The 21,058-nt window shown below is 54.2% G+C and overlaps 9 protein-coding genes across 9 annotated transcripts; 4 read left to right on the top strand and 5 right to left on the bottom strand.

The window, feature by feature from the left end:
* Window positions 1-722: 722 nt before the first annotated feature.
* Window positions 723-2,096, bottom strand: C8Q71DRAFT_745450 (uncharacterized protein). Its single transcript, XM_047923001.1, has 4 exons — window positions 1,854-2,096; window positions 1,590-1,803; window positions 1,374-1,529; window positions 723-1,315 (listed from the first exon to the last, which is right to left on the bottom strand). Exons 1-4 carry the CDS (start codon window positions 2,004-2,006, stop codon window positions 891-893), a joined length of 948 nt encoding a protein of 315 aa, XP_047781666.1. The 5' UTR covers window positions 2,007-2,096; the 3' UTR covers window positions 723-890.
* A 111-nt stretch (window positions 2,097-2,207) lies between these two features.
* On the bottom strand, window positions 2,208-6,214 carry C8Q71DRAFT_745448 (uncharacterized protein). Its single transcript, XM_047923000.1, has 12 exons — window positions 6,098-6,214; window positions 5,669-6,041; window positions 5,150-5,614; window positions 4,893-5,089; window positions 4,725-4,831; window positions 4,562-4,667; window positions 4,163-4,502; window positions 4,010-4,103; window positions 3,879-3,946; window positions 3,699-3,821; window positions 3,506-3,631; window positions 2,208-3,454 (listed from the first exon to the last, which is right to left on the bottom strand). The coding sequence occupies exons 1-12, from the start codon at window positions 6,136-6,138 to the stop codon at window positions 2,300-2,302; spliced, it is 3,195 nt and encodes a 1,064-aa protein (XP_047781665.1). The 5' UTR covers window positions 6,139-6,214; the 3' UTR covers window positions 2,208-2,299.
* A 154-nt stretch (window positions 6,215-6,368) lies between these two features.
* On the top strand, window positions 6,369-7,741 carry C8Q71DRAFT_892811 (P-loop containing nucleoside triphosphate hydrolase protein; the record flags this gene model as incomplete). The annotated part of the gene is made up of 4 exons (XM_047928697.1): window positions 6,369-6,541; window positions 6,641-6,731; window positions 6,789-6,928; window positions 6,974-7,741. The coding sequence occupies 4 exons, from the start codon at window positions 6,369-6,371 to the stop codon at window positions 7,284-7,286; spliced, it is 717 nt and encodes a 238-aa protein (XP_047781664.1). The 3' UTR covers window positions 7,287-7,741.
* C8Q71DRAFT_473634 (PIN domain-like protein) lies at window positions 7,742-9,925 on the top strand. The gene is made up of 8 exons (XM_047918769.1): window positions 7,742-8,035; window positions 8,105-8,206; window positions 8,259-8,368; window positions 8,424-8,670; window positions 8,721-8,836; window positions 8,903-9,029; window positions 9,080-9,550; window positions 9,597-9,925. The coding sequence occupies exons 2-8, from the start codon at window positions 8,183-8,185 to the stop codon at window positions 9,831-9,833; spliced, it is 1,332 nt and encodes a 443-aa protein (XP_047781663.1). The 5' UTR covers window positions 7,742-8,035; window positions 8,105-8,182; the 3' UTR covers window positions 9,834-9,925.
* A 645-nt stretch (window positions 9,926-10,570) lies between these two features.
* Window positions 10,571-11,707, bottom strand: C8Q71DRAFT_795217 (uncharacterized protein; the record flags this gene model as incomplete). The annotated part of the gene is made up of 4 exons (XM_047925596.1): window positions 10,571-10,879; window positions 10,933-11,105; window positions 11,168-11,495; window positions 11,558-11,707. 4 exons carry the CDS (start codon window positions 11,705-11,707, stop codon window positions 10,571-10,573), a joined length of 960 nt encoding a protein of 319 aa, XP_047781662.1.
* A 1,801-nt stretch (window positions 11,708-13,508) lies between these two features.
* C8Q71DRAFT_703190 (uncharacterized protein) lies at window positions 13,509-14,425 on the top strand (the record flags this gene model as incomplete). Its single annotated transcript, XM_047920304.1, has 2 exons — window positions 13,509-14,021; window positions 14,081-14,425. 2 exons carry the CDS (start codon window positions 13,509-13,511, stop codon window positions 14,423-14,425), a joined length of 858 nt encoding a protein of 285 aa, XP_047781661.1.
* A 504-nt stretch (window positions 14,426-14,929) lies between these two features.
* On the bottom strand, window positions 14,930-17,366 carry C8Q71DRAFT_745418 (WD-repeat protein). Its single transcript, XM_047922999.1, has 8 exons — window positions 17,132-17,366; window positions 16,849-17,068; window positions 16,492-16,792; window positions 16,232-16,439; window positions 16,055-16,181; window positions 15,443-15,837; window positions 15,264-15,385; window positions 14,930-15,203 (listed from the first exon to the last, which is right to left on the bottom strand). Exons 1-8 carry the CDS (start codon window positions 17,336-17,338, stop codon window positions 15,191-15,193), a joined length of 1,593 nt encoding a protein of 530 aa, XP_047781660.1. The 5' UTR covers window positions 17,339-17,366; the 3' UTR covers window positions 14,930-15,190.
* A 282-nt stretch (window positions 17,367-17,648) lies between these two features.
* Window positions 17,649-18,630, top strand: C8Q71DRAFT_855307 (RmlC-like cupin; the record flags this gene model as incomplete). Its single annotated transcript, XM_047927162.1, has 5 exons — window positions 17,649-17,740; window positions 17,805-17,945; window positions 17,998-18,168; window positions 18,235-18,407; window positions 18,455-18,630. The coding sequence occupies 5 exons, from the start codon at window positions 17,649-17,651 to the stop codon at window positions 18,628-18,630; spliced, it is 753 nt and encodes a 250-aa protein (XP_047781659.1).
* Window positions 18,631-18,671: 41 nt separating this feature from the next.
* On the bottom strand, window positions 18,672-21,043 carry C8Q71DRAFT_830684 (cytochrome P450; the record flags this gene model as incomplete). Its single annotated transcript, XM_047926358.1, has 12 exons — window positions 18,672-18,900; window positions 18,954-19,097; window positions 19,148-19,276; window positions 19,336-19,417; window positions 19,465-19,487; window positions 19,543-19,757; window positions 19,869-19,958; window positions 20,015-20,130; window positions 20,184-20,326; window positions 20,374-20,565; window positions 20,619-20,748; window positions 20,836-21,043. 12 exons carry the CDS (start codon window positions 21,041-21,043, stop codon window positions 18,810-18,812), a joined length of 1,563 nt encoding a protein of 520 aa, XP_047781658.1. The 3' UTR covers window positions 18,672-18,809.
* Window positions 21,044-21,058: the final 15 nt, after the last annotated feature.

The raw sequence follows: 21,058 nt of genomic DNA, 5'->3' as shown, positions 1-21,058 counted from the left end.
GCCTTTCCGATAACTCGCCCCCTACTAGCTAGCAACTCTAGTCAAAGCCCCTAAGGCCTCGCCGACAACACCATAATGTGCCTCCGCTCCAGAGTAGCCAACATCAAAATGCACGGAGGGCAAGTCTCGGCGTGCGTCGGTGACACAGCGTTCCCCGCTAGCGAAGTTCGCGGATCCTTGGTGCCCTCAGGGATGCAATCGCAGCCGTTGCTAGCGTTCGGGTTCTACAGTCACAGCCACCTTCATGCCATACCGCCAGACCATGTCTTGGGCGACGGCAGCAGGCCGTTCGTTTGCTCGAACTGCACCGCTGCTTTCTCTACGAAAGCAGCTCTCCAGCGGCATCTCAGCTACGCCTGCCCGTACGTTTAAAGGTGAGATGCGCACAGGTCCAAATTGTTGTCGTAGCTTGATTCTGATGTCGGTCATTAATTTTCAGCGATGGTCGTTGACTGCCACCTCTATGCTGGTCTAAAAAGGTTGCCCGTCCTGCGACTCATTCTACGACTGATGGCAGAGAATCTCGCGGAGTTATTTACTCTTCATCTTGCACGACGAGGGTTGGATCTGGTATCGCCCAGTTGGTCTCCTTTGTATCTGAATGATGTACGGCACACCCGTACCGACCCCAGTGTATGCTCCATACATCACTGTCGTTAAGTGGTAGTAACATATAACGGCGTATAGTACCTTCCTGTTCCTCTGCAATGCAAATCGGCGTGTTTTATAAGATATCGCGATTTTATTTCGTCGGGTAGATGAGAACAACCTGTGATATGTGCTGGGCTGAGGCGACAGACGTGTTCACTGGCTTTGTTGTGCAGTAATGGCAAGGTACTGGTCAGAATATGGCTACGTTGTTTTCGCGCTATACGACTACTATGATAACATCACACCGTCGCCTCTTTGCCCATTAACATCTGCAGGGCTTCGAGATACCTCTTCCTCGTGCCCTCCACAACGCTCGCCTCCATAACCCAGCCCTCGCCTTCTTTGCCTTCAGGACCATCCTCGCGTCCTTTACGGAAGCCGGTGCTGGTCAACCAGTCTCGTAGGTATTGCTTGTCGAAGCTTGGCTGCGAGCCTCCAGGCTTGTATCCCTCCGCGGGCCAGTAACGGGACGAGTCCGGCGTGAGTAGTTCATCAACCAAGATCAGCTCCTCTCCGCCTGAGGGCGTTGGGATGAGCCCGAACTCGAATTTTGTGTCTGCGAGGATGAGGCCGCGCGTGAGGGCGTAATCCGCGGCAGCCTGGTACAGCTTGATAGCTGCTGTGGAGATCTTGTCATATAGCTCCTGCCCGATTATTGAAGCGGCTATACGAGTGTACTCATGAGCGAGGCGGACGGTTATGCAGGGCCACTTATGACATACCACGTTCTGGGGATATGTTCTCATCGTGTTGGCCTTGCTCGGCCTTCGTGGAGGGTGTGAACAAGGGCTGGGGGAGCTTCTGCGACTCAGCGAGCCCAGCCGGTAGAGGGATACCGTGTACTGTCCCGGACTTCTTGTACTCCGCCCATCCAGAGCCTACAAGTCAACAAGCAGACTGCATGGGCGCGTGCACACAGACAGTCACACTGAACCCACCAGTGAGGTAGCCTCGGACGATGGCCTCGAGGGGCACGACCTTCGCCTTCTTGACGAGCATCGCCCTGCCTTCTATCTGGCTGCGGTACTGCCGGACCTCCTCGGGCATCTCGTCGACGTCGGCGGTCACGAAGTGCGTCGGGATGATGTCCTGCAGCTTCTCGAACCAGAAGAGGGAGATCGTGGTGAGCACTTTGCCCTTGTCCGGGACGCCCTGCGGGGAAGGTCGGGTACGACGAATGAGACGGGACAAAGTGGACGGACGTTGCGCAGGATGACATCGTACGCGGAGATGCGGTCGGTGGCTACGAACAGGAGGTGTTCCGGGGAGGAGGTCGCGTAGACGTCGCGGACCTTGCCCCTCGAGACGAGCGTAAGGGCAGGTAGCTCTGTGTTGATCAGAGCTGTGTCGGACATTGTACGTAACAGTGGGGACTAACGCAGGAGGTGTATCACTGCAATGAGAGTCAGAAGAAAGATCGCTCGAGATCGCTCCCTCGATCGAAGTGCATATCCGCATTAGGCAGGTATGGTAGAAGGTGCACATGCCCCCTAATGCTGTCATGAAATCTGTCATGCTTGTTGTCAAGCCTAAACGGTATGATGCACTCATTTCAAGAGTTGAGACATTCTGCATGCGCGTGTCACAAATGGATTTAACGAGTACAAAGAATAACATAGCGATAAGTTAACCGACAGCAGCCCTGACTTCAGCCGAACCTACACAAGGCCTGGCTTTCGATGTCCGCACAAGGTTTGCTCAGTACGTCGTAACTGAGTATTCTCGTGCTGAAAACCCAGACCGGCTTGCTGATCATAAGTCCCGAATCATGTAAGAGACTTGACCTGCGTTCCATCAACGTCTTGAGCGGATACTCGGTCCACGATCTCTCCATAGACTCTGAGGTGGTGTCGTCCACAAAGACGACGCCCTTCTCCGCCCAGTCGCATCCACAGGCGGTCTGGGAAGTACCCCAGCGGCAAGCTTGAAGGAGCGATTCGAGGCTCTGGACCTGCTGACCGGGCGGGAATATGAGCTTGGACGGCACGCGCCATGCCGGCCTAGGAGAACTGCGAGGCTTTGCAAGCCATATGACCGCGTCTTGGAGAAAGCGGCCTAGCGGTGTCGTAGTGAAGTCCTTCGAAGCCGAATCGTTCTCTTCACCCTTGTCACGCGACGTCGCAGCATCTGCGCCAGTGCGAGCAGTGATACTGGGCATATCCTGGAGATCGTTGGCGGCGGTCTGCTGTAGAACATTGTGTGGATTGACCGAACAGTCTATGGAGGCGCTCGCGTGAGACGTCGCGGTGGGTTGGACTCTGGGAGGAGAGTCAGTGTCTTGGCCGCCGGTGTCACGCAGGCGTTTCCCGGTAGGCGGCGGAGACACTGGAGTACTTGGGAAGGTCCCCGAGTTTTCCGGCGATTCGCTTTGCAGAGGCAGCTCAACTTCGTGAGACCACTTCATCACGTTAGTGACTGAGCCCAAGGCCCTCATGAGCCGTGGCGATCTCGAAGAGCCCGGTGATGCGCCGCTGGGATTCTCTTGCTCTCCGACGACCTCAGAACGAATGCGGTATTCCGCACCAGTCTTCTTGGCCCTCTTCCCAGCTTTGCGGTCCGCCTTCTCTAGCTTCTCCGCCCAATCAGCCTCAGTGCGCAGGCGCTTCAGTGGACACTTCACGCCTGGCGAGCTCGGCCTGCCCCAGAGCTCGTTGCACCAGTCTTCGACGTCCTTGTGCGAGCTCTCGTGGCCGACGGACTCTCGAGCGATCTGCTGGAACTCTTCCATAGTGGTTCCGTCGGTCCATGAGCGTTCGCTCGAGCGAAAGACCTTGACGATGCGCGGGAAGCGGAGCTCATAGAACTGCCATGCGGGTGAGGACGGAGCGAGAGATGCGAAACGAATTAGGCATACCTTGCTATGAGTCGCTTTGGTAAAGCTACCGCCCACAACCTCTGCGAGGATAGGCTGTGGGAGAAGTACAGCGGGCGAAGGAAGGCCTTTGAACATATGGTAGGTGTACGGGAGCCCATGCACTGCCTATGAAAATCCGCGAAACAAGTGGTGAGTTGCTACTAGTCGCTGCATCATCCAAGTAGATGCTCACCTTTCCTGATTCACAGCGTGCAGGATCGGAGCTTTTGATGCGGAAGTTCAATTGCTCCAACTCTTCCCTGCTTAAACCGTATGACGCCGTGAAGAACACTTCGAAGTGCGGAGTACATCTCGGCTGCAGAATGCACGCGATCAGATGACAATCGGAATAGAAGCTCAAGTGAACACTAACATTCGTCTTCAGAGCAGCGGCATTCGCTAAGACTCCGATGTAGAAAGTGGTGTACGCGGTCGGCGCAACTGATGACCACAGCAAACACCAATTCAGCGTCCACAGGTAGCAAGCCCACAGAAGTCACCCACCTCTCAGCTCCCGAGCGCGTTCCTTCTCCCACGCAGCGCCCACCAGCACGAGGTCCAGGGTGTCCCCGTACCCCTCAATGTAATCCTTCTTCAGCTACCTCGTCCACGTCCGCTCAGTGGGAATCACACAAGAAGTAGCAGGGAAGAACCCACCTTCACCCACGGCATCCTCCAGTCGTTGTAGGGTGCCTCGTCAGCCTTCAACACCAGACCCTCCTGGTGATTCGCAATGATCTCCGCAAAGACCTTTCGCAAGCGTGCTTGTGGGTCCGGCACACCTGGTGCAGCTGTGGGACGCATGTCGATGGCAACGCGCTCAGCAAGCATGGTGTGCCCAGGCTTCAAATGAAGTAGTCTCTCAAGGGTCGCGCGTCGGGCAGAGTATGGAGCAGAGAGGAGAGACATGCCATCGAGAACGAGAATGTCGAAGAAAACGAGAGCAAGGTGCCGCATGCCATCATCAGATGCGTTGGAAACCAGGGAGCACTGCGAACTGAACGAGACCAAAGGCTAGCGTGAGTGCGACGCCGAGTGGAATGTGAACGCAAGTACCCTTCATCAACATCTTGGGAGGCCTCGCCAGCGGGCTGCTTGAGAAAACGACTGTGACGAGGACCTACAGCAGTACTGCCGATGAGGCTCCGGATGCGCCAAAATTCTGTAGAGGTATTTAGTTCCTATCAAGTTCTCGAGCCCTGCAGAGATACAGTCGCACCGTCAATGCGGTCGAGGGTATCCGAGTAAGCAACCATTTCAGCCTCTAAGACAACACTGCGTTTGATCTTGCACAATGTCCCGAAGCCGATAGCTTCCAGGATGAGTCTGGCATGGCATGAAGTTCCATATAAGTACGCCTCTTGCAAGGATCCAGTGAAGTACCCACGGGTGAATAGCGATACGGTCAAAGGTCGAGTTACGTCCGCTCTTGCTGTAGATAGTGATTCGTGGGCGGTCTCCTTCAATATCGAGGTGGATCTGTGTCCGTTCGCCATCGTACTTCGTCTCTGCCCATACTTTCTTCGAGCTATGCAGCAAACGGAGGGACTGTGCGCAACCCTGGCCTTTCGAGCACTTTGGGATCTAGACGCGACATATGAGAGGTCAGTTATGTTGCTCTTGTTTGGCGGAGCGAGCACTCACTTGGATGGGTGTGCCAATCTGAGGTGCAAGAGGAGGGTTACCGGCTCCACCGGTGGACACAGTCTTCTCGAAGGCCAGGGCAGCCTCGTCCAGACATGCACGGACACGATATGCAGCCAGCATACGACCGCTAGGATCCCAAACCCGCATTGCGTCAAACTTGGACAGCTGCTCCAAGGAGTTGCTCTTATATTGAAGCAGCAGTGCCGTGTAGTGTGTCTCGTCCTCCGGAAGGGGGTACAGTAACGGTCGGAGGTCCTTCAGTATAATTTGCGTGACTACGCAGGCCTCGGAGGAAGACAGGCGACTGTACAAGGCGTGCACAATGTCGGCTTGTGATCTGTCTTTCAGTGCGGTTGAAGATGACACGTCTTCTCGTATGCTGTCTGCAGAAAACGCGGATTTGCAGGCTAGAGTCGAGAGGAGGTTGTCGACTTCTGCGATGCTCAGGTCGTGCCCGGGGCCCTACGGAAGGGTAAACAAAACGGATCGCGTGTTCATAACAACAATCCAACGTACTCGTCGATTCTTGTCCCTTATCTTCCGGACCTCGTGGCCTAAACAACCTATGGCGCTTTCAGCCTTCCAGCTCGCCAGCCTCCCTGCAGGCGAATCGCCGTTTCCCACCACGCCAAGGACACTGGATAATAATTGAGCAAGCCTTGCTTCTTGCATGTCATATTTTCTCTTCGCGTCCTCTTCAGGGAAGAGGAGCCGAAATACGGTAGCAGTCGTCCCAGGAGGAAGAGGATCATAACGACGATGTAGTTCCGCTACCCAGTTACAAAATGTCTGCACGACACTGGACTTTGAGTGCGGGGACCCCTTGTGGCCATGAGCATTGGCTTTTCGGGGTGCAATACGCGATATGTGCTCGACGAGGGATACGACACTGACCAGTACATCATACGTCAGTTGATTCCTTAGACCAGTCATGAGAGGACTTACAATGAGAATGGAATAGATGCAGTGTCGCTGTTGTCTGTCATCCGTAGGTACTATAGACACACGAAGGGGGGAGGCAGGAGGGTCGCGACGGCTTGAGACTTGTCACCACGCCACGACGCGTCGAACAAGACGCGATCCAGATCCCGTGCGAGCTCAGCGCGGTCACGCGGTAAGCGCGTCTAACCCACGGCCACGATCCTTCCTGATCTGGAAGTCGAGAACAGCGCCCACTGGCAGCTTGTGGCGTTCATCTTGCTCGACTTCTGCTCTCATGTCAGGACTGCAGCGACATGGAATCACTCAGCTCGTTCGCGGCGTAGCGAGGCGGTTCTCTTCAAGCTTTGCAAGCGACCTATTTTCTGACGCTGCAGCTGCAGAACTACTAGTCTCAGCAGGGAGTCCAGCTTCGATACCACGGTTACAAGGTCTGCCTGAAGTGAGCTGGTCTCATCGTGAATTCGCCGTCTTCCAGCGGGCTCACGTCGATGATAGGTTGTCGTGACAGGTACGAGGCCTACAGCACGCTCTGCTATTGATCAACAGTATGATTTCAGGGCGAGCGAACGTGGGCAAGTCAACCCTGCTCAACGCTCTGTTAGGGCGTCGCAACCTCGCACATACGAGCCAGAAACCTGTGAGATTCTTCGCAGCGCCCCTTATGTACTTCCTTGCTCATGGCTGTGTGACATAGGGCCGTACTCAAACTCTCAATTTCTATCGCGTCGGTCGCGATCCGGGGAAGCTCATACTCGTCGACGCTCCGGGATACGGCGCGCGAGGTCGGCCTGAATGGGGCGAGCTATTCCATTATTACGTCAAAAGGCGCGAAGAGTATGTGTCTGACTCTGCGCGATAGCAAATACTGATTCTGTGCAGACTCAAGAGAGTATACCTGCTAGTCAATGCGACACACGGCCTCAGTGACGCGGACCGCACAATGTTACAATCTCTGGATGCTCAATGTCAAGCTAGTGCAGGGACGAGGTTCACCCTGCAAGCTATCATCACGAAGGCTGACGGCCTCCTTCGGTCTTCCAATGGCCGGGGTGCTATCAAGGATATTCAGCGGGACATCTTCGAGGCCGCACCGACCTGCCTACCGGCTATTGTCACTGCTGCTCTGGAAGAATCGCGCCTGGGCATCGACGACCTGCAGCAGAGCATCGCAGAAGCCTGTGGTCTGGTATGATTCGTCTGTTCCCGGTACTGGCGTCCAAGCCAGACGATTTTAGGGCACCTCGCGGGACCCAGTCGGAGTGCATACTGGGACATGCCCTCTGGAATCGTCGGAAGCACATGACCAGCCGGAAGTAGAACTGGGAACGGGTAAATTGACGGTCGCGCGGTAACCTAAGGGAAGCGCCCGGGCGGGAGTGCCGGATGCGGAAGGAGGCGGTGAAAGCCCGGTCTGGGCGAAACGTGGACCGTGGGGCGGTGGAGCGGGGACCCCGGGGCGTGCGACGAGGCTGGACGAGGAGGCAGGGAAAAGGGGCTCGGAGCAGGTGTGAGGACGCGAGGCGGATGAGGTAGCTGAGCTAGAGAACACAAGGACATCGCATGGCCTATGCTGTGAGCAGGAATACACGCTCGAATCCAGTCCGGCCAGTTCGTCGCCTCTAAGGAACAGAAGGCCGCCCGCCGTGCGCCTCGAGGTCGTAGCCGACAGCGAGGCAGGCCGCCATGACACACAAGGCCGGAAGCGCCCGTCCGGATTGGGCATGCGCCTGGGGACCGCAAATTTCCCACCTCGGGACCGCAAATCTAGCAAGACGAAGAGCACTGCGAGGGGGGTGCTTTTTCGCGGGCACGTCCGCGAAATGCCCCTACGAAGCCTAGGCGATCTGCGCAATTTGCGGTCCCAAATTTGCGGTCCCTCGGCAGGCCTTGCGGATGACAACAAACCCGCTATCCTCAGCGCAGCCGGCATGCTCTCCACAGGTCTGTTGCTTCCGCTGCCCTCCTCGCAATGACTAGAACCTGACCAAATCGTACTCTTCCCTACTCCAGCAATCCTTAGCGACACTCGCTTGACCCACCACTTGGACAACACGAGGGAGTGCCGAGAGCGTATCACTATAGAGCAACATGGGCGTGCGCGGGCTATGGGAGGTATGTCTTGCACTTCTCAACGCCTTGACTACAGCTTCAAGGCTGCTGGTAGGTACTGCAACCGGCCTCAACACAGGAGTCCATCGAAGACTACTTCATGCGTGAAGGGATTGTACGACGGCAGCGAGGGGAGCGAGTGTACAGACTGGGTATAGACACAAGGTACGTTCACCTTCTCTTCGGAGGGCACATTACACATCTCGCTCACTGCCCCAAGCATCTGGTTTCATCAGGTGCAGAACACCTTCGCCGTCGGGCATGCACAGTCGGGTGAAAACCCTGAACTGCGCACGCTGTTCTACCGTTTGGCCCGCCTCCTCCGCCTACATGTGCACGCAATATTCGTGTTCGATGGCCCGGATCGACCGGCCGAAAAGCGCGGGAGACGGGTGGTGCCGGCTGGTCACTGGATGGTTGAAGCGATGAAGGGCTTCATCGATGCATTTGGATATGCATACTGGACGGTACGTGCGGCACTTGCTACATGTTCACGTCTCTCATCAATCTTGCGCAGGCACCCGGTGAGGCAGAAGCAGAGCTTGCACTGTTCAACCAAGCCGGCTTCATTGATGGAGTGCTCACTGACGACGGTGATGCATTCCTCTTTGGAGCGCGAACGGTAATTCGTAAGTGAGTGGTCTTGGTCATGGTTGTACACGTCTATCTAATCATTTCTAATCATTTCTCGTCTCGTAGCTTCGACGCGAAGGCAACAACACTCACCATCACCCGCGCCGAGTCCGTCCTGACGCACAATGCTGTGTCGCTCAGCCGTCCCGGTATGATATTGTTTGCATTGCTCAGTGGCGGTGATTATGACGAGGTGCAGTGCCTTCTCAAGTATGGACAGCGCAGAGGCTCATGATGATTCAGGGTGGTCTGCCTGGGTTTGGACCAAGGGTTGCCCTCGGGCTCGCACGTTATCAATTCGGCGAAACACTCTGTCAGGCAGTCCGCATGCACTGGCACGGCGATCTGTCACAAGTCCTGTCAGATTGGCGCAACAATATGCGACAGACGCTATGCTCCGACCCTCAGAACTTACTTGGTCGGCGTTACCATCGCCTCTCGACCCAAATCCCGGACACCTTCCCCAATCCCGACATCATCGATTCTTATATCCACCCTGTAACGTCACCATACGAAGACTTCGAGGTGCCGCCACTGCAGCCGCCTAACATCGCGCGGCTTGGTGCGCTCTGTGAGCGCTACTTCTCCTGGGGGACGGTGCCAGGAATCATTGAACGTTTCGGCAATTGTGTACTTCCGGGCGTTGTGGTACGTGTCCTCATCAATCAGACGGTCAAACACGACGAGCTCTGTGTCACCAAGGACACATATGAGGTACGTTGATGCCTGTTTGTATGCAATCATGCTGACGTGCTGCTAGGATCCCCTTGAACCACTTATTCAAGTTGATCGTGACAGCCGTCGACGTCGAGGGGCACGAACCATAGCCGTTGTTGATACAGGCTTTGCCGCAGCTGCAACCTCGGCTCTGCTTGGCCTACGCCCAGTTGATGACAATCACCCTCGCCCCGCCTCATTACATTACGTGGTGCTGCCAAAGCTACTTATTCCGTTTGTGTGGGACTCGGACAGGGAGACTACAACACGAGGTATGTGATCACAGTTTGCAAATTCTGTCTATTAATGCTCGTGAATATGTTGGCAGGCAAGGTGACCACCTCGACCCAGCCGACTTCCAGCCGAAATGCTCGGCCATCGCAAGCATTAGCTCGAACCAGACAATCAAGGCGCACGGCAGCAACGATGAGCGACAGCAATGTCACGCGCACCTTGAGCGGTGGTCAGACGAACTCAAGCAGCAGCTGTGCGAAGGAGCTACATGGCGACTCGGACCACAGCACGGGTCCGGACCTAAAAATCTTCCCTCTGAGCCACCCGTACCGGCGTGGCGTCTCTTCGCAGGACGTCACGCAGTACGGGCGCCAGGCTGCGCCGCCCCTGCTGCAGATGAACAAGAGCTCGGCCGCACTACCCCAGACGGTGGCCATTGGAGTGCAGGTGGAGCGCATGGACGGCGTGAAGGCAAGCAGTGTGAAGGCGAAGGGTGCAGTGCGCTCAAAGGGCCACCCACAGAGTGCGGAGTCGAAGGACTTGGGCAGGGAGGACTCGACTGGGGACAATGGTATGCAGGTCTCGCACAGTCTCACGGAGAAAGGGTTGGCCATACTCGCGGACTCGAGTCGTCAACACTCGTCGCACTGCATACATGCAGTGATTGACCTCACTCTGAGCGATGAAGAGATGAGTGTACCAATTCCGGGTCGTACAGACGTGATCGAGATATCGAGTGACGAGGAGCTTCATTAGTAGTATGCAATGTAACTTATAGATTATCTAAGCGCAAGTACATGTTCGTCCACACTGATTGCAAGGATCGCTTGCGGCCCTTTTTGGGTTGAAGTAATCCTGTCTATCTAAGAGAGGTGCATCCACCGAAGACAGCAGATACTTGAAAATTGTGCCGGCACTGTCAAAATTCTCTGCCCAGCCGCCCCAGGTGCAGATATCACGAATAGGCCATCGTTTGACCATTGCGAGGTACTGACAACCTCCCCGGCGGAATGAATGGGTTCCGTAAGGCCGCGGGTCAATGGAGACATCGAGGAGATTGTTCTTAAAGCACTCGACGAAGCTCTCGTAGGACTAGGATCAGATCAGTATTTGAAGCAATTGAACAGGCATGCTGCAATACGCACCATGCTGTCTGAGGCTCTGGCACTGACGTCGTCGTTCCCAACGCGCTTGCGGAAGATATAGCCTGCAGACTCTATCTTCATAGCCTTGGAAATCGACCACCACTCCGCGAATGCTCTGATGGGGCATAAGTGAGGCTCTTGCGCATTTGCGTACAGGAAAAACGGTGCAATGCCTGTGGAATTTGAAGTTGAGCAGTTCATCCCACGGCGGCAGTCCGTAGCGAAGAAGACTCACCTCCATTCTGGGCTTGTTTCCGGAACGGTAAGTCTAACTGGACGCAATGAAGCTTGTCCTTGTCAGTGACAAACATCCGTATATCCGTCCACATTATCCTGAGTGCCTCTTCGACTCGTAACAAGCATAACATCGAAACAACATAGAGGAGGTGTAGCATCCGACGGACCCGATACCCTGCCCATTGCTCTGGATGCTCTGCCTTGCGTTTGCGCGATGTTGTTGCCCGAGTACCATCACTTGCGAAGTTAACGTTGTATTCATATAACTTTTTCATCGTCTCATGGGTGATTGCACGCGCGCTCGTCACGTCTTCTCCAGCACGGACCTGGCAAGTAGCTGCAGCGTGAGCAGAGCATATTCAACTCACTCAAGAAATTAGCGACCGACCTTTCGCCGCTGCAAGCTGACCATATACTGCGAAACAGTGACAGACAGGGATGGATTCCCGCTGTATTGGCCAGTAGCTGCGTTTCGGCCCCATGGCTGGTCTCCAAATCCGAAATCACGCCCAAACTTGTGGCTGATTGCTGCGCGCATCTTCTGTGCTGTTCCATATTTGACGCGAGTGATATCGGGAGCTTTTGGCTTTCCAGAATGAATGTCGAGCTCATCAGCTCTGTAGTAACGATAATGAGTGTCGCAGTGGAGGCACACAGAAGGGAATACCACGCACTTGTCCATGATCCATACTGCAACCCACTGCGGCAACTCCTCCGGAATATTCTTGTTGTATGTATCGATCTTCTCCTCGTTGTCAACAAAGCCCAGGCCGACACAGAAGGACTTGAAGTTCTTCCAAAGTCTACATAAAATGAGTATGTAAAACTAGCAGATGTACTAGCTGAGGTAATGTTGACGTACCGCCGGTATTCGGCCAGGGTGTTGTCAACGACTACATTCTCCGACGCCTTCTTGAGATTGACTTTCATTACATCTGGATTGAGCTTTTGCCTTTTTGTAGTAGGTACGGGCATGTGCAAGTGGTATGTAGTGGTCGGATCGGAGTCCGGGACGTCAAGTTGAAGGTCGGTGTCAGCCATGAGTGCCTTGGTTGCATCCTCACGGTCTTGCTCTATCTCCCGGGTATCAACTGCCTGGCTAGCAATCAAGCAGGATTGTGCACCGTCTGGGATCAGGGACCGTGAGGACATTGAGTGATGAGCAAGGTTACAGACTCGTAGGTGCGACACAGCGAGCAGCTTGAGCCCCTGGTGTGAATATTTTAAAAGTCCTAGTTTGGACTGCCGAACGCTTGCTCAGGGCTGTCCGCCGATCACTCTCATGGGCCGTACCCGTTTCACAGAGACTGCCTGGTTCTCGTATCTATTCTCCCTTTAGTCTACTTGATGTCTATGCCTAATAGCCCACTGGCAGGGCTGATCCCACAGTTGCTCACCAACGTCGACTCACCGCCACCCGCCGAGCCTGAAGTCCTTCACCTTCCACGTCCCGGACAGTCACTGCAGCAAGACCGACAGCTTGAGCTTGTTACGTTCACAATGTAAGTGTTTGTACGTGATGGCGGCACTGGAGATAATGTGTTTAATTGAGCATGATGAGCGCAGTACGAAAGCGACCACCAAAAAGGAACTAATCAATCAACTTACCAGCTATGGGCTTCCGAAGAGTGGGAATCGAAGCGCTCTGATAGAACGCCTACGTCAGTTTGCAGACGACCGTGAGCAATGGGCAGGGTACGTCACGGTATGACCATCTCGCAGCGATAACAGCTGGCTGAACCCTACGGTGATATGTATTAGTCTTTTCCGACCAGCGGTGAAGCGGAAACGCGGCGACATCTCCGCATCGCGGTCTACAAGCCATTCCGCAAAGCGAATTCTTACCCAATTTGGCACGAGGGAGCCTATCATTGAATATCAGAGCAAGCGCGCTGGTGACCAACGTGCGCCGCGCCGTATCCAAGATGGGACCATCGCTGAAAATGATGCCTGGGTACGCCTCTTGTCAAATGTACTGCAACTGATAGGGACTTGTTGTAACTAACCACGCTTGGTATAGGCCGCAGGAGTTCTTGCAACCGTTGCTGAACCCACGTCTGGAGGTTACACGCTCCCTACACCATCGACCTTCGGACCTGAATGTTGGACAAATGAACACCAAAGTCCATCAAGCAGCTCGTGTGTTGTAGTCACTGGTGGCCCGGGTGCCGTGGCTGCAGAGCACAGAACACAATCTGTGCCATCAGTCCCGGAGATCAGCAATCCAAGCTATACTGTAAGTGGAAACTCACATGTACCCTTGTACTAGTTGTTCTCCAGAACTGACCATCGCCGCCTGCTGATCGTAGGGTATACGCTTCCGTCGACTGGAGCGTGAGATGGGTCAAGTCAAACACTCACAAGATCAGATCTTGAGCAGCGTCACAACACTCTGTACGAAGCTCAATACACTGATCGACACCCGCTTGCATATCGATCCATCCCGTGTCGCAACTAGTACGCAAGGCCCTGGGTATGTGCCAACTGGCAGCAGGGCTGACAATCGAAACATACCAAGTTCCGTGCAAGCTTCCGTGCCCCTCACGACAACCTTGGACCCGCGTATCACCCGTACGGTTCCACAGGAGATCGCACCGGCGAATAACCGGGTCTGTATCAACCTGGATGGGCAGGACATCTACTTCGACAAATCGGACTTACCTGATCCCCCTGCGGTGCACTTCTCCGACAACATCTCTGCGCTTTTCCGCGAATGGCATGAATCACGCCGGTTGGTCGTTGCCGGACACGGGATCCCCATCAAGTACTGGGATAAGTTGTATCAGAAGCGGAATGGATTTGTGAACACGGATGCATGGCGCGCGATCAAAGTCGAGTGGGGGAATTGGAAGGTATGATCATGGATCGTCTCGTATAGATGCCGGGATTGCTCACAAAACTCACCGTACAGTTCCTTGTTGACGAACATGCGCGGTTCCCGACGGACGAGGCATTTTGGGATGCGCACAGCAACGAGAAAGGCGAGCGAATGTCGTACCAGCACATTCTCGACAAGTTGCAGCATAGTCGGTGCTGCACAGACGACGCTGACTACAGCGCCGCAATCCAGTACTTCCAGGGCAATCTGGAACATCCCGACGCCCGCGGTGCCTTCAAGTACAAGAAGGGAGGGGTCTGGCGAGTGGCGTCGAGGAAGCTCGTTGTCGCGAGAATTTGGCGCAAGCTGTTAGAACAAGACCCAGAGGTTCGAGCGAAGTGGGTCGCCATGCAAGTGAATGGCCCGCCGGGCGAGTAGTGCGGTTGTTGGCGCTGTCCGTTGAGGACGGTCGTCTGTGTCTGTGATATATATGGGCGTGCAGCGATGTTCGCTCGCCCTCAAGTACGATTTCTTTTAATCATTTGCTAATTGCTTGCCGTAAATCATTCATCTGCTACTCAGCCCAGATGTAATAGTACTGTACATTCACGTAAATACATACTCTACGCGTATGAAGCTGTCCGTAACGCCTTGGAACAGAGCAGAACGGCGAGTTGAGCAAGGACGCGAGAGTTACTGGGGGCCGACGCGCGTTGTCGGTAACTACGAAAGCCGGTGGTCACCGGTGTCCGGATATGGTAGTCGTGGGAAAGAGGGACCGTCAAGCGCCGGGACCAGGACCGTCAATCTTTCGGAGGAAGGAGAGCGGGATACAACCCGTTGGATGCATCCCGACTGAGTCGATGGGACTTCCTGACCATCGACGGCGAGGACGCTGTAGGCGAAAATGGACCAGCATGTTTGCGTGTTATTGATCCATAGTCCAGAATATAAATGCTTCAGCAAGACCGACTGTCTCCGGCGTGCTTTAAAGAGTATGGGACAGGCCACTGTGGCTCTGTATCCTGCCTTGTAAGATGATGTACATCTGAAATACTAGGTCGGTCCATTCTACAATTCTATGTACGAGTTCTTACATAGCTTGCTTAGGGCATATAATTCCAAACACACGATGCAGACGCACATAACTCCCAGGCTCACCTCATTCTAAGTATCATCATTGCCAAAACGAAAAAAAGACACTCAGTTCTTCCAGCTGATGGGTGAGGAACGTCAGTATCGCATTAACGAGCTTCATCAAAGGGCATCAACTCACATTTTCACCGTCCTATCGCGCCCTCCGCTGACAATCTTGTCCGCTACGAAGTCCACACAATACACCTCATCTGTGTGTCCCGGTAGGTCTGTTTTGATTTTGTACGTCTTCAGATCCCAAATCTGCATCCGCCCAACTGTCAGCCAACCTATATGTGCATGTAGGGCTGTACATCGTACCTTGACTGTACTATCTTTGCTCGCACTAACGAGCAACCGCGAATCCGCACTCCACGTCAGACGGTACACGGCACCGATATGGCCGCGAAGCGTTGCCACGAATTTGCCTGTATGGCCATCCCACAAACGCACGCTGTTGTCCCAGGCGGCACTCGCCGCCCAGCGTCCATCGGGGCTGAACGCGACATGCGAAACCTGGCGTTGGTGTCCCGTCAGCCGCGCCACGGGTTTGAGCTTCCCGCCGCGCGCGGCAGCTTCGTCCGACGCGGCGGAAGAGTCGGCACGAGAGGGGAAAAGCGACCAGAAGAAGAGCGTGTGGTCGTCTGACCCTGAGATGAGCGTTTCGCCATTAGTCGACGCGATTTTGTTGTAGCGTGCAAGGGCGAGAGTTTGGGCTGTCATAGATGTCAGCCACTGTCAAGTACGCTCAAAGATATGCGCAATGAAAGGATAATTTGCCAATGCTTAAGCTAGCTACACACGCCCCCCAGACGCACGCTGGAGGGCGTATGTAACAGACTAGAGCATTGCATACCCCACGGGGGTATTCTGCGGGCAGACGGAGATTACCCGCCGCGCTTGACTCACAAACGGATATGAGGGATGACATACCTTCACTGTCAGATGCGGGCTTCTTGCCGGTATGATCATACGGGCCGGTGCGCAATACGAAGTCTGTATTGAGTGTCAGTGTGGTGACCCAGTGTGCATGATCCTTCAGGGTGTGCAGTGGCCGTCCCTGCCAGCATGTTCAGTAAGAGGTCATTGGTCAACTCGTGCGGTGCTCACCCCATTTGCGTCCCATACCCTGATCGTCCTGTCACTTGAGGCAGTGTAGAGCACACCCTTGCCATCGAGGCCGCCTCCGCCCCATCGGACGACATTCACGCTAGCTGTGTGCCCACCGAGCGCATATTCACATCGCCGTGTCGAGGTTGACCAGACACGGACGGTGCCGTCTTTTGACGAGGACGCTAGCCGCGGTGCAGAAGGGTTTCTGGCTGGATTTGAGACGGACGGACAATAACAATGACCGATGTAAGGCTCACAGGTGGACTGGCTCCCATGCTAATGATGTGACCCATTTCGTATGTCCTTTTAGGGCGTCGCCGATCGGCGTACCGGCTTTTGGATCCCACAGGCGGACATGTCCATCATGACCGCCCGTAGCAAGCTTGCGCTCCATCGCTTCCCATTCAACACAGAGAACCCAGCCTTTGTGACCGGACAGAACGTGTGATGGTGTCTCCGTATGAAGATCCCACAACCGCGCATTACAATCACCGGATCCAGTTGCAAGGAGATTACCTGTGGGCGAGAAAGACGCGCACAAGATAGGTGATGTATGACCTACAGTCGCAGACATAAGCCATTATAAGCCGATTTACGTGGGTGCATAAGCATACCTGACAAGGTTGACGAACATCTAGTCGCTGGCCGAACCTTAAATACCGCTTGAGGTGAACACCGGACGACAAAGACATCTTCTTGTGTAAATGCATGCGACGGATGTGAAAGTACATCCTCCTCGATAGACTTGGCTATAACGAGCTGTGTTGGTGCCCCAGGTGTTGTAGCATCCGCGGGCAAAGCGATGTGGAATGAGAATGGCACGGGGTCGTCATCCTGATCGTTCAAGCAGTGTTAGACCGTGACAGCTGACATCAGACAAAGTATCATCAAGCTGACCTTCGTACTCAGCTTGTTAACTAATGCCTCGAGGCCCTCTCTCGAAATGTTGGCGGGCAAATTTACCGCAGGCGCGAGCGGTTGTCCATCCTCCTCCGACACAAACTGTACGACAACGTTGGGTGAAGGCTTTGGTGCTTCTGGCTCTGGTTCGGGAACTCCATGGTAGACCTTCTGGCGTTTGGGTGGGGGTAGGAGGGTCGCCATAGCTGAGGCGTAAGAGGCAGAAGCAGAGACTCGAGGAAAGACTGCTGAAGCGCCCGACGCTCCTCGATCAAGAGACGCGCGTCCGGAAATGGAAGGTGCTGTAATACGCATAGCGTTATGCGCAGGCAACCTGGCAGTGACAGTGCACCTCTATCATGACCAAGCGCATGTGGCCGCCACTATGCTGCCTCCTCCACCCAGTACGGGAGTATATATACAAGCGGGTTTGTGGCAATGTCACAGGGATACAGAACAGCTTCTGGATTGCCCACCCAACCACAGGCCAAACTTCCCTGCTACACCCTAGACCATGAGCATCGTTCCTCGGCGTAGCTATGAGCGTCACGGTGGCGGTGGTGATTATGGCTGGCTCAAGGCATTTCATACTTTCAACGTCGGAGCGTATGTACCGACGTCCCGTTGCATCAGACCGTACTCATGACATGGATTGTTGTTATGTACCTAGGTTCAGTGACGGGAAGCACGACAACTTCGGATGTCTCCGCGTCATGAATGAAGACCGTGTCGAACCCGAGACAGGCTTCGATCTGCACCCCCATCGTGAATTCGAGATACTTTCATATATCATCTCAGGCCAGCTGCTACAGTAAGCCGCGTCTAGATGTTCCTGTCGTTCAACACTGCTGATCCCCATGCAGCGAAGACTCAATGGGCAATCGCGAGATACTGCAACGGTGTGATATCCAACTGACTTCTGCTGGCACGGGCATCCGACACAGTGAGAAGTCTCATGGATCCCAACAAGTGCATTACTTCCAGATATGGAGTATACCGTCCAAGAGTGGGCTTACACCGCGGTACTACACTCGGTAAGCTTGATGCATATCATACTTCTCTTGCACGAAGGGTGAACTCATCAATGCCGGATATCTCAGCCACTTTGAGGAAGAGGATAAGCGCGACAAATGGTGCCTGGTCGTTGCACCAGCCAACACACTGGACGTCACTGACACTCAAGCACACCTGCACCTGTACATTCGCCCCTCTCGCTCCATGCAGCAGTCATCTCTCCGAGCAAGTCTCTCGCACACACGTTTCCGGGCGGCGGGTGCGGCCATACATGTAAGATATACATTCAAGTTGCGCAAACTTCAGGCTACAACCCCTCGAAGGACGCGCGCGGTGCCCATATCGAGGTCTCCCTCAATAGTGCAACTGAGGTGCTGTGGGAGGGCGACGGCGCGTATATCATTGGGGAACAGGGCGAAAAGTTGGTCGTGCAGAATGTCGGCGATTTGGCAGTGGAGGTACTGCTCTTCGATGTTGAGTAACTTAACCGCAGGATACCGCGTGGTGTGCATATCGATGTGATGCAGAGTAGTCATGTCTCGGTTCTGATATCATTGCAAATATGCCCTGGAGTGGGCCTGCGTATGCTGGGGGACGCTGGTTCACTGGCCAACGCGAGTACCTACACATTGTGCAGCCGCGACTCCAACAGAAGTTAGAACTACTCTAGTAAACGGATCGCAGTCTCTGCGATCAATTCAAGAGCCTGTTGGGCGCGAGGTTGGATTGAGCACGGGAATTGTTGAACGTGGCTACGCAGAGACGGATATCAGTAGCGAGTCACAATCAAGCGAAGGGCACGCACCTGGTCAAGCCCGGTAAGACGGTCAGAGAAGGCGTTATCTCTTTGCCATCTGCGTCCAGAGCCTTCTTCACATTGAAAGTGGCGATGATACTCGCTATCGTCCACCAAATGGTATCGTCACCGAAGCGTTGTCCAGGACACATTCTGAAGTGGACATGTAAGAGTAGTAGAATTTGCCGGCTTGTATTGCGTACCGTCGTCCGAACGAGAATACGTATCCACGCGGATCAGGCTCTACAAGAAACCCGGGCGTGGGGTCGATGAATCGGTCCGGGTTGAACGTGTCCGGATCCTTGTAGTATCTACTATCACGCCCCATTTGCCTGGATAAGGACAAACCCTTAGTTGAACGGATCCATGCGAGGAGTATTATACTACGTACCAAATGTTAGCTATGACCGATGTTCCTTTCGGAATGTGATATCCGCGATACTCGTCGTCGTCCATGAGACGTCGTGGAATGCCTAGGACGGGCTGATTAAATAATTATCTTGCAGGTTGTAGGACGTACTCATAGGCAGCGGCGGGTTGATTCTAGGTTTCAATCGAGTGTGAGTCAATGATACAGCCTGACCTAGTAAGTGGCTACACCAACCGATAGACTTCCTTGAGAATCGCGTCCACATATGGCAATGAATCCCTGTCGCTGAGGTCAGGAAGTCTTTCTTTGCCTACAACCTCATCGATGCTCCGCTGTGCCTTCGCATACACGTCTTGATGAGCCACCATTTGGACGAGAAATGTGTTTAGTGTTATGAGAAACTGCACAGTGATTTTCGTCGGAAATCCGGACAGGAGGGCATTCTTGTCAATACTCACCATTTCGTAGCCAGCTACAGGCGGTATAGAGGTGAGACTGCGACCACAGAACGAGCGGGGCTTTTACTGACCGAGGGACATCGTGAAGGCAGTCACCTTGATATCACTGTCCGAGTTGGTATCTGACTTCAATGTTTGCGCCTCTGTGGCAATTGCAACGAACGATGCCTTGTCTTTCCCAAGTGCCTAAGACATAGTCAGATGATCATGTATCACGCCATCAAATGCTAGAGCCGAGCTACCGCGGCCGTCCGGGCATCTTCATACGCTGAATCCATGAAATGAATCACCAACGGCCGTGTCTTCAGAAGTCCCGCGCTAAAGAGGCCGCAGAGCACCCATGAGGGCACATACTTTGCTAGCCAACAATCAGCAAGGTCCGGCGATCGAGTCTATCAACTTAGCACGTACAGAACGGAAGCAAATCCAGCAGCACAGCAGTTCGGGCTGCTAATACTGTGACAACGGTGTGCAGAATGGTCTCTGCGTATCTGAAGATGGTCTCATCCTCCGTTTTTCCGTAAGCAACGCTCACGGTCAATGCTGTGGCAAAGCTGGCAAGATATCAGCATGGTCAGACTGAAAGGAGGGACCATCCTACTGCTTGATGTGACTGTCAAAAGCATCCGGATCTTGTGACAGGCGAGACAGTAGGCCAACTATCTCCCGCTGCTGAACAGGGCGAAGGCGAGCTAGCGCGCCTTGATCGCCGAAGCCTACTTGCATTAGTTTACGATGCCGACGCCATGTGTCGCCATACCCGATGAAAGGCGTGGAAACCTCAAGACCCATACTAACCACACGAGAGTGTCAGCACCGTCAGGAGAGTTGATGGTTACGACGTACACTGTGATAAGGTGGGATGGAAACCTGTCAGAGTATTTTGCCCCCCGATGCGCAAGCAGCTCCTTCGCGACGTGAACAGAGTTGATCACCAGAGTAGGTCGTCGAAACACCTTCAGGAAAAAGACATCACCTTTTTGTTGTATCAGTATTTTGGCAACTTATGGTACATCGACAACTTCTGGTACTAGGGCCGTCTCGATGATTGAGGTTTACTCACCAAACATTTGTCCCCATTTCCTGAACTGCAAGTACGGGAAATCTACGGGCAGCTGATGCACATTTCCAAGCAGAGGGATAAACCGTGGTCCAGGTGGAAATGGAAGCAAACGGGTACGCCTATTTTCCCAAAAGGAACGGAAGAGACAGTACGCAGCGAGTGCAATTACACTGAAGCTCGCGACCGACGATAACGTCGTGGGCGACATTATTGGTGGCACGCC

Source organism: Rhodofomes roseus (genome assembly GCF_022264815.1).
Source record: "Rhodofomes roseus strain CIRM-BRFM 1785 chromosome Unknown C8Q71scaffold_5, whole genome shotgun sequence".
NCBI classification, from domain to species: Eukaryota; Fungi; Basidiomycota; class Agaricomycetes; order Polyporales; family Fomitopsidaceae; genus Rhodofomes; species Rhodofomes roseus.
The sequence above is the reverse complement of the archived record's forward strand: the minus strand, read 5'-3'. Positions and strand labels throughout refer to the sequence as shown.

What these genes read in the sequence shown, in the direction of transcription:
- C8Q71DRAFT_745418 (XM_047922999.1), bottom strand. Translation starts at nt 17,338, where the DNA reads ATGGCGACCCTCCTACCCCCACCCAAACGCCAGAAGGTCTACCATGGA. An exon ending in ATGTTCGTCAACCTTGTCAG is followed by an intron (nt 16,793 to 16,848) that starts GTATGCTTATGC and finishes CTGCGACTGTAG; the next exon opens with GTCATACATCACCTATCTTG. An exon ending in GCCCGCATCTGACAGTGAAG is followed by an intron (nt 15,838 to 16,054) that starts GTATGTCATCCC and finishes CATCTATGACAG; the next exon opens with CCCAAACTCTCGCCCTTGCA.
- C8Q71DRAFT_745450 (XM_047923001.1), bottom strand. Translation starts at nt 2,006, where the DNA reads ATGTCCGACACAGCTCTGATCAACACAGAGCTACCTGCCCTTACGCTC. An exon ending in CGTCCGAGGCTACCTCACTG is followed by an intron (nt 1,530 to 1,589) that starts GTGGGTTCAGTG and finishes GTTGACTTGTAG; the next exon opens with GCTCTGGATGGGCGGAGTAC. An exon ending in GAACATATCCCCAGAACGTG is followed by an intron (nt 1,316 to 1,373) that starts GTATGTCATAAG and finishes ACACTCGTATAG; the next exon opens with CCGCTTCAATAATCGGGCAG.
- C8Q71DRAFT_473634 (XM_047918769.1), top strand. Translation starts at nt 8,183, where the DNA reads ATGGGCGTGCGCGGGCTATGGGAG. An exon ending in GCGTGCGCGGGCTATGGGAG is followed by an intron (nt 8,207 to 8,258) that starts GTATGTCTTGCA and finishes GGCTGCTGGTAG; the next exon opens with GTACTGCAACCGGCCTCAAC. An exon ending in GCGCGAACGGTAATTCGTAA is followed by an intron (nt 8,837 to 8,902) that starts GTGAGTGGTCTT and finishes CTCGTCTCGTAG; the next exon opens with CTTCGACGCGAAGGCAACAA.
- C8Q71DRAFT_745448 (XM_047923000.1), bottom strand. Translation starts at nt 6,138, where the DNA reads ATGACAGACAACAGCGACACTGCATCTATTCCATTCTCATT. An exon ending in TAAGGGACAAGAATCGACGA is followed by an intron (nt 5,615 to 5,668) that starts GTACGTTGGATT and finishes ACCCTTCCGTAG; the next exon opens with GGCCCCGGGCACGACCTGAG. An exon ending in AGATTGGCACACCCATCCAA is followed by an intron (nt 5,090 to 5,149) that starts GTGAGTGCTCGC and finishes TGTCGCGTCTAG; the next exon opens with ATCCCAAAGTGCTCGAAAGG.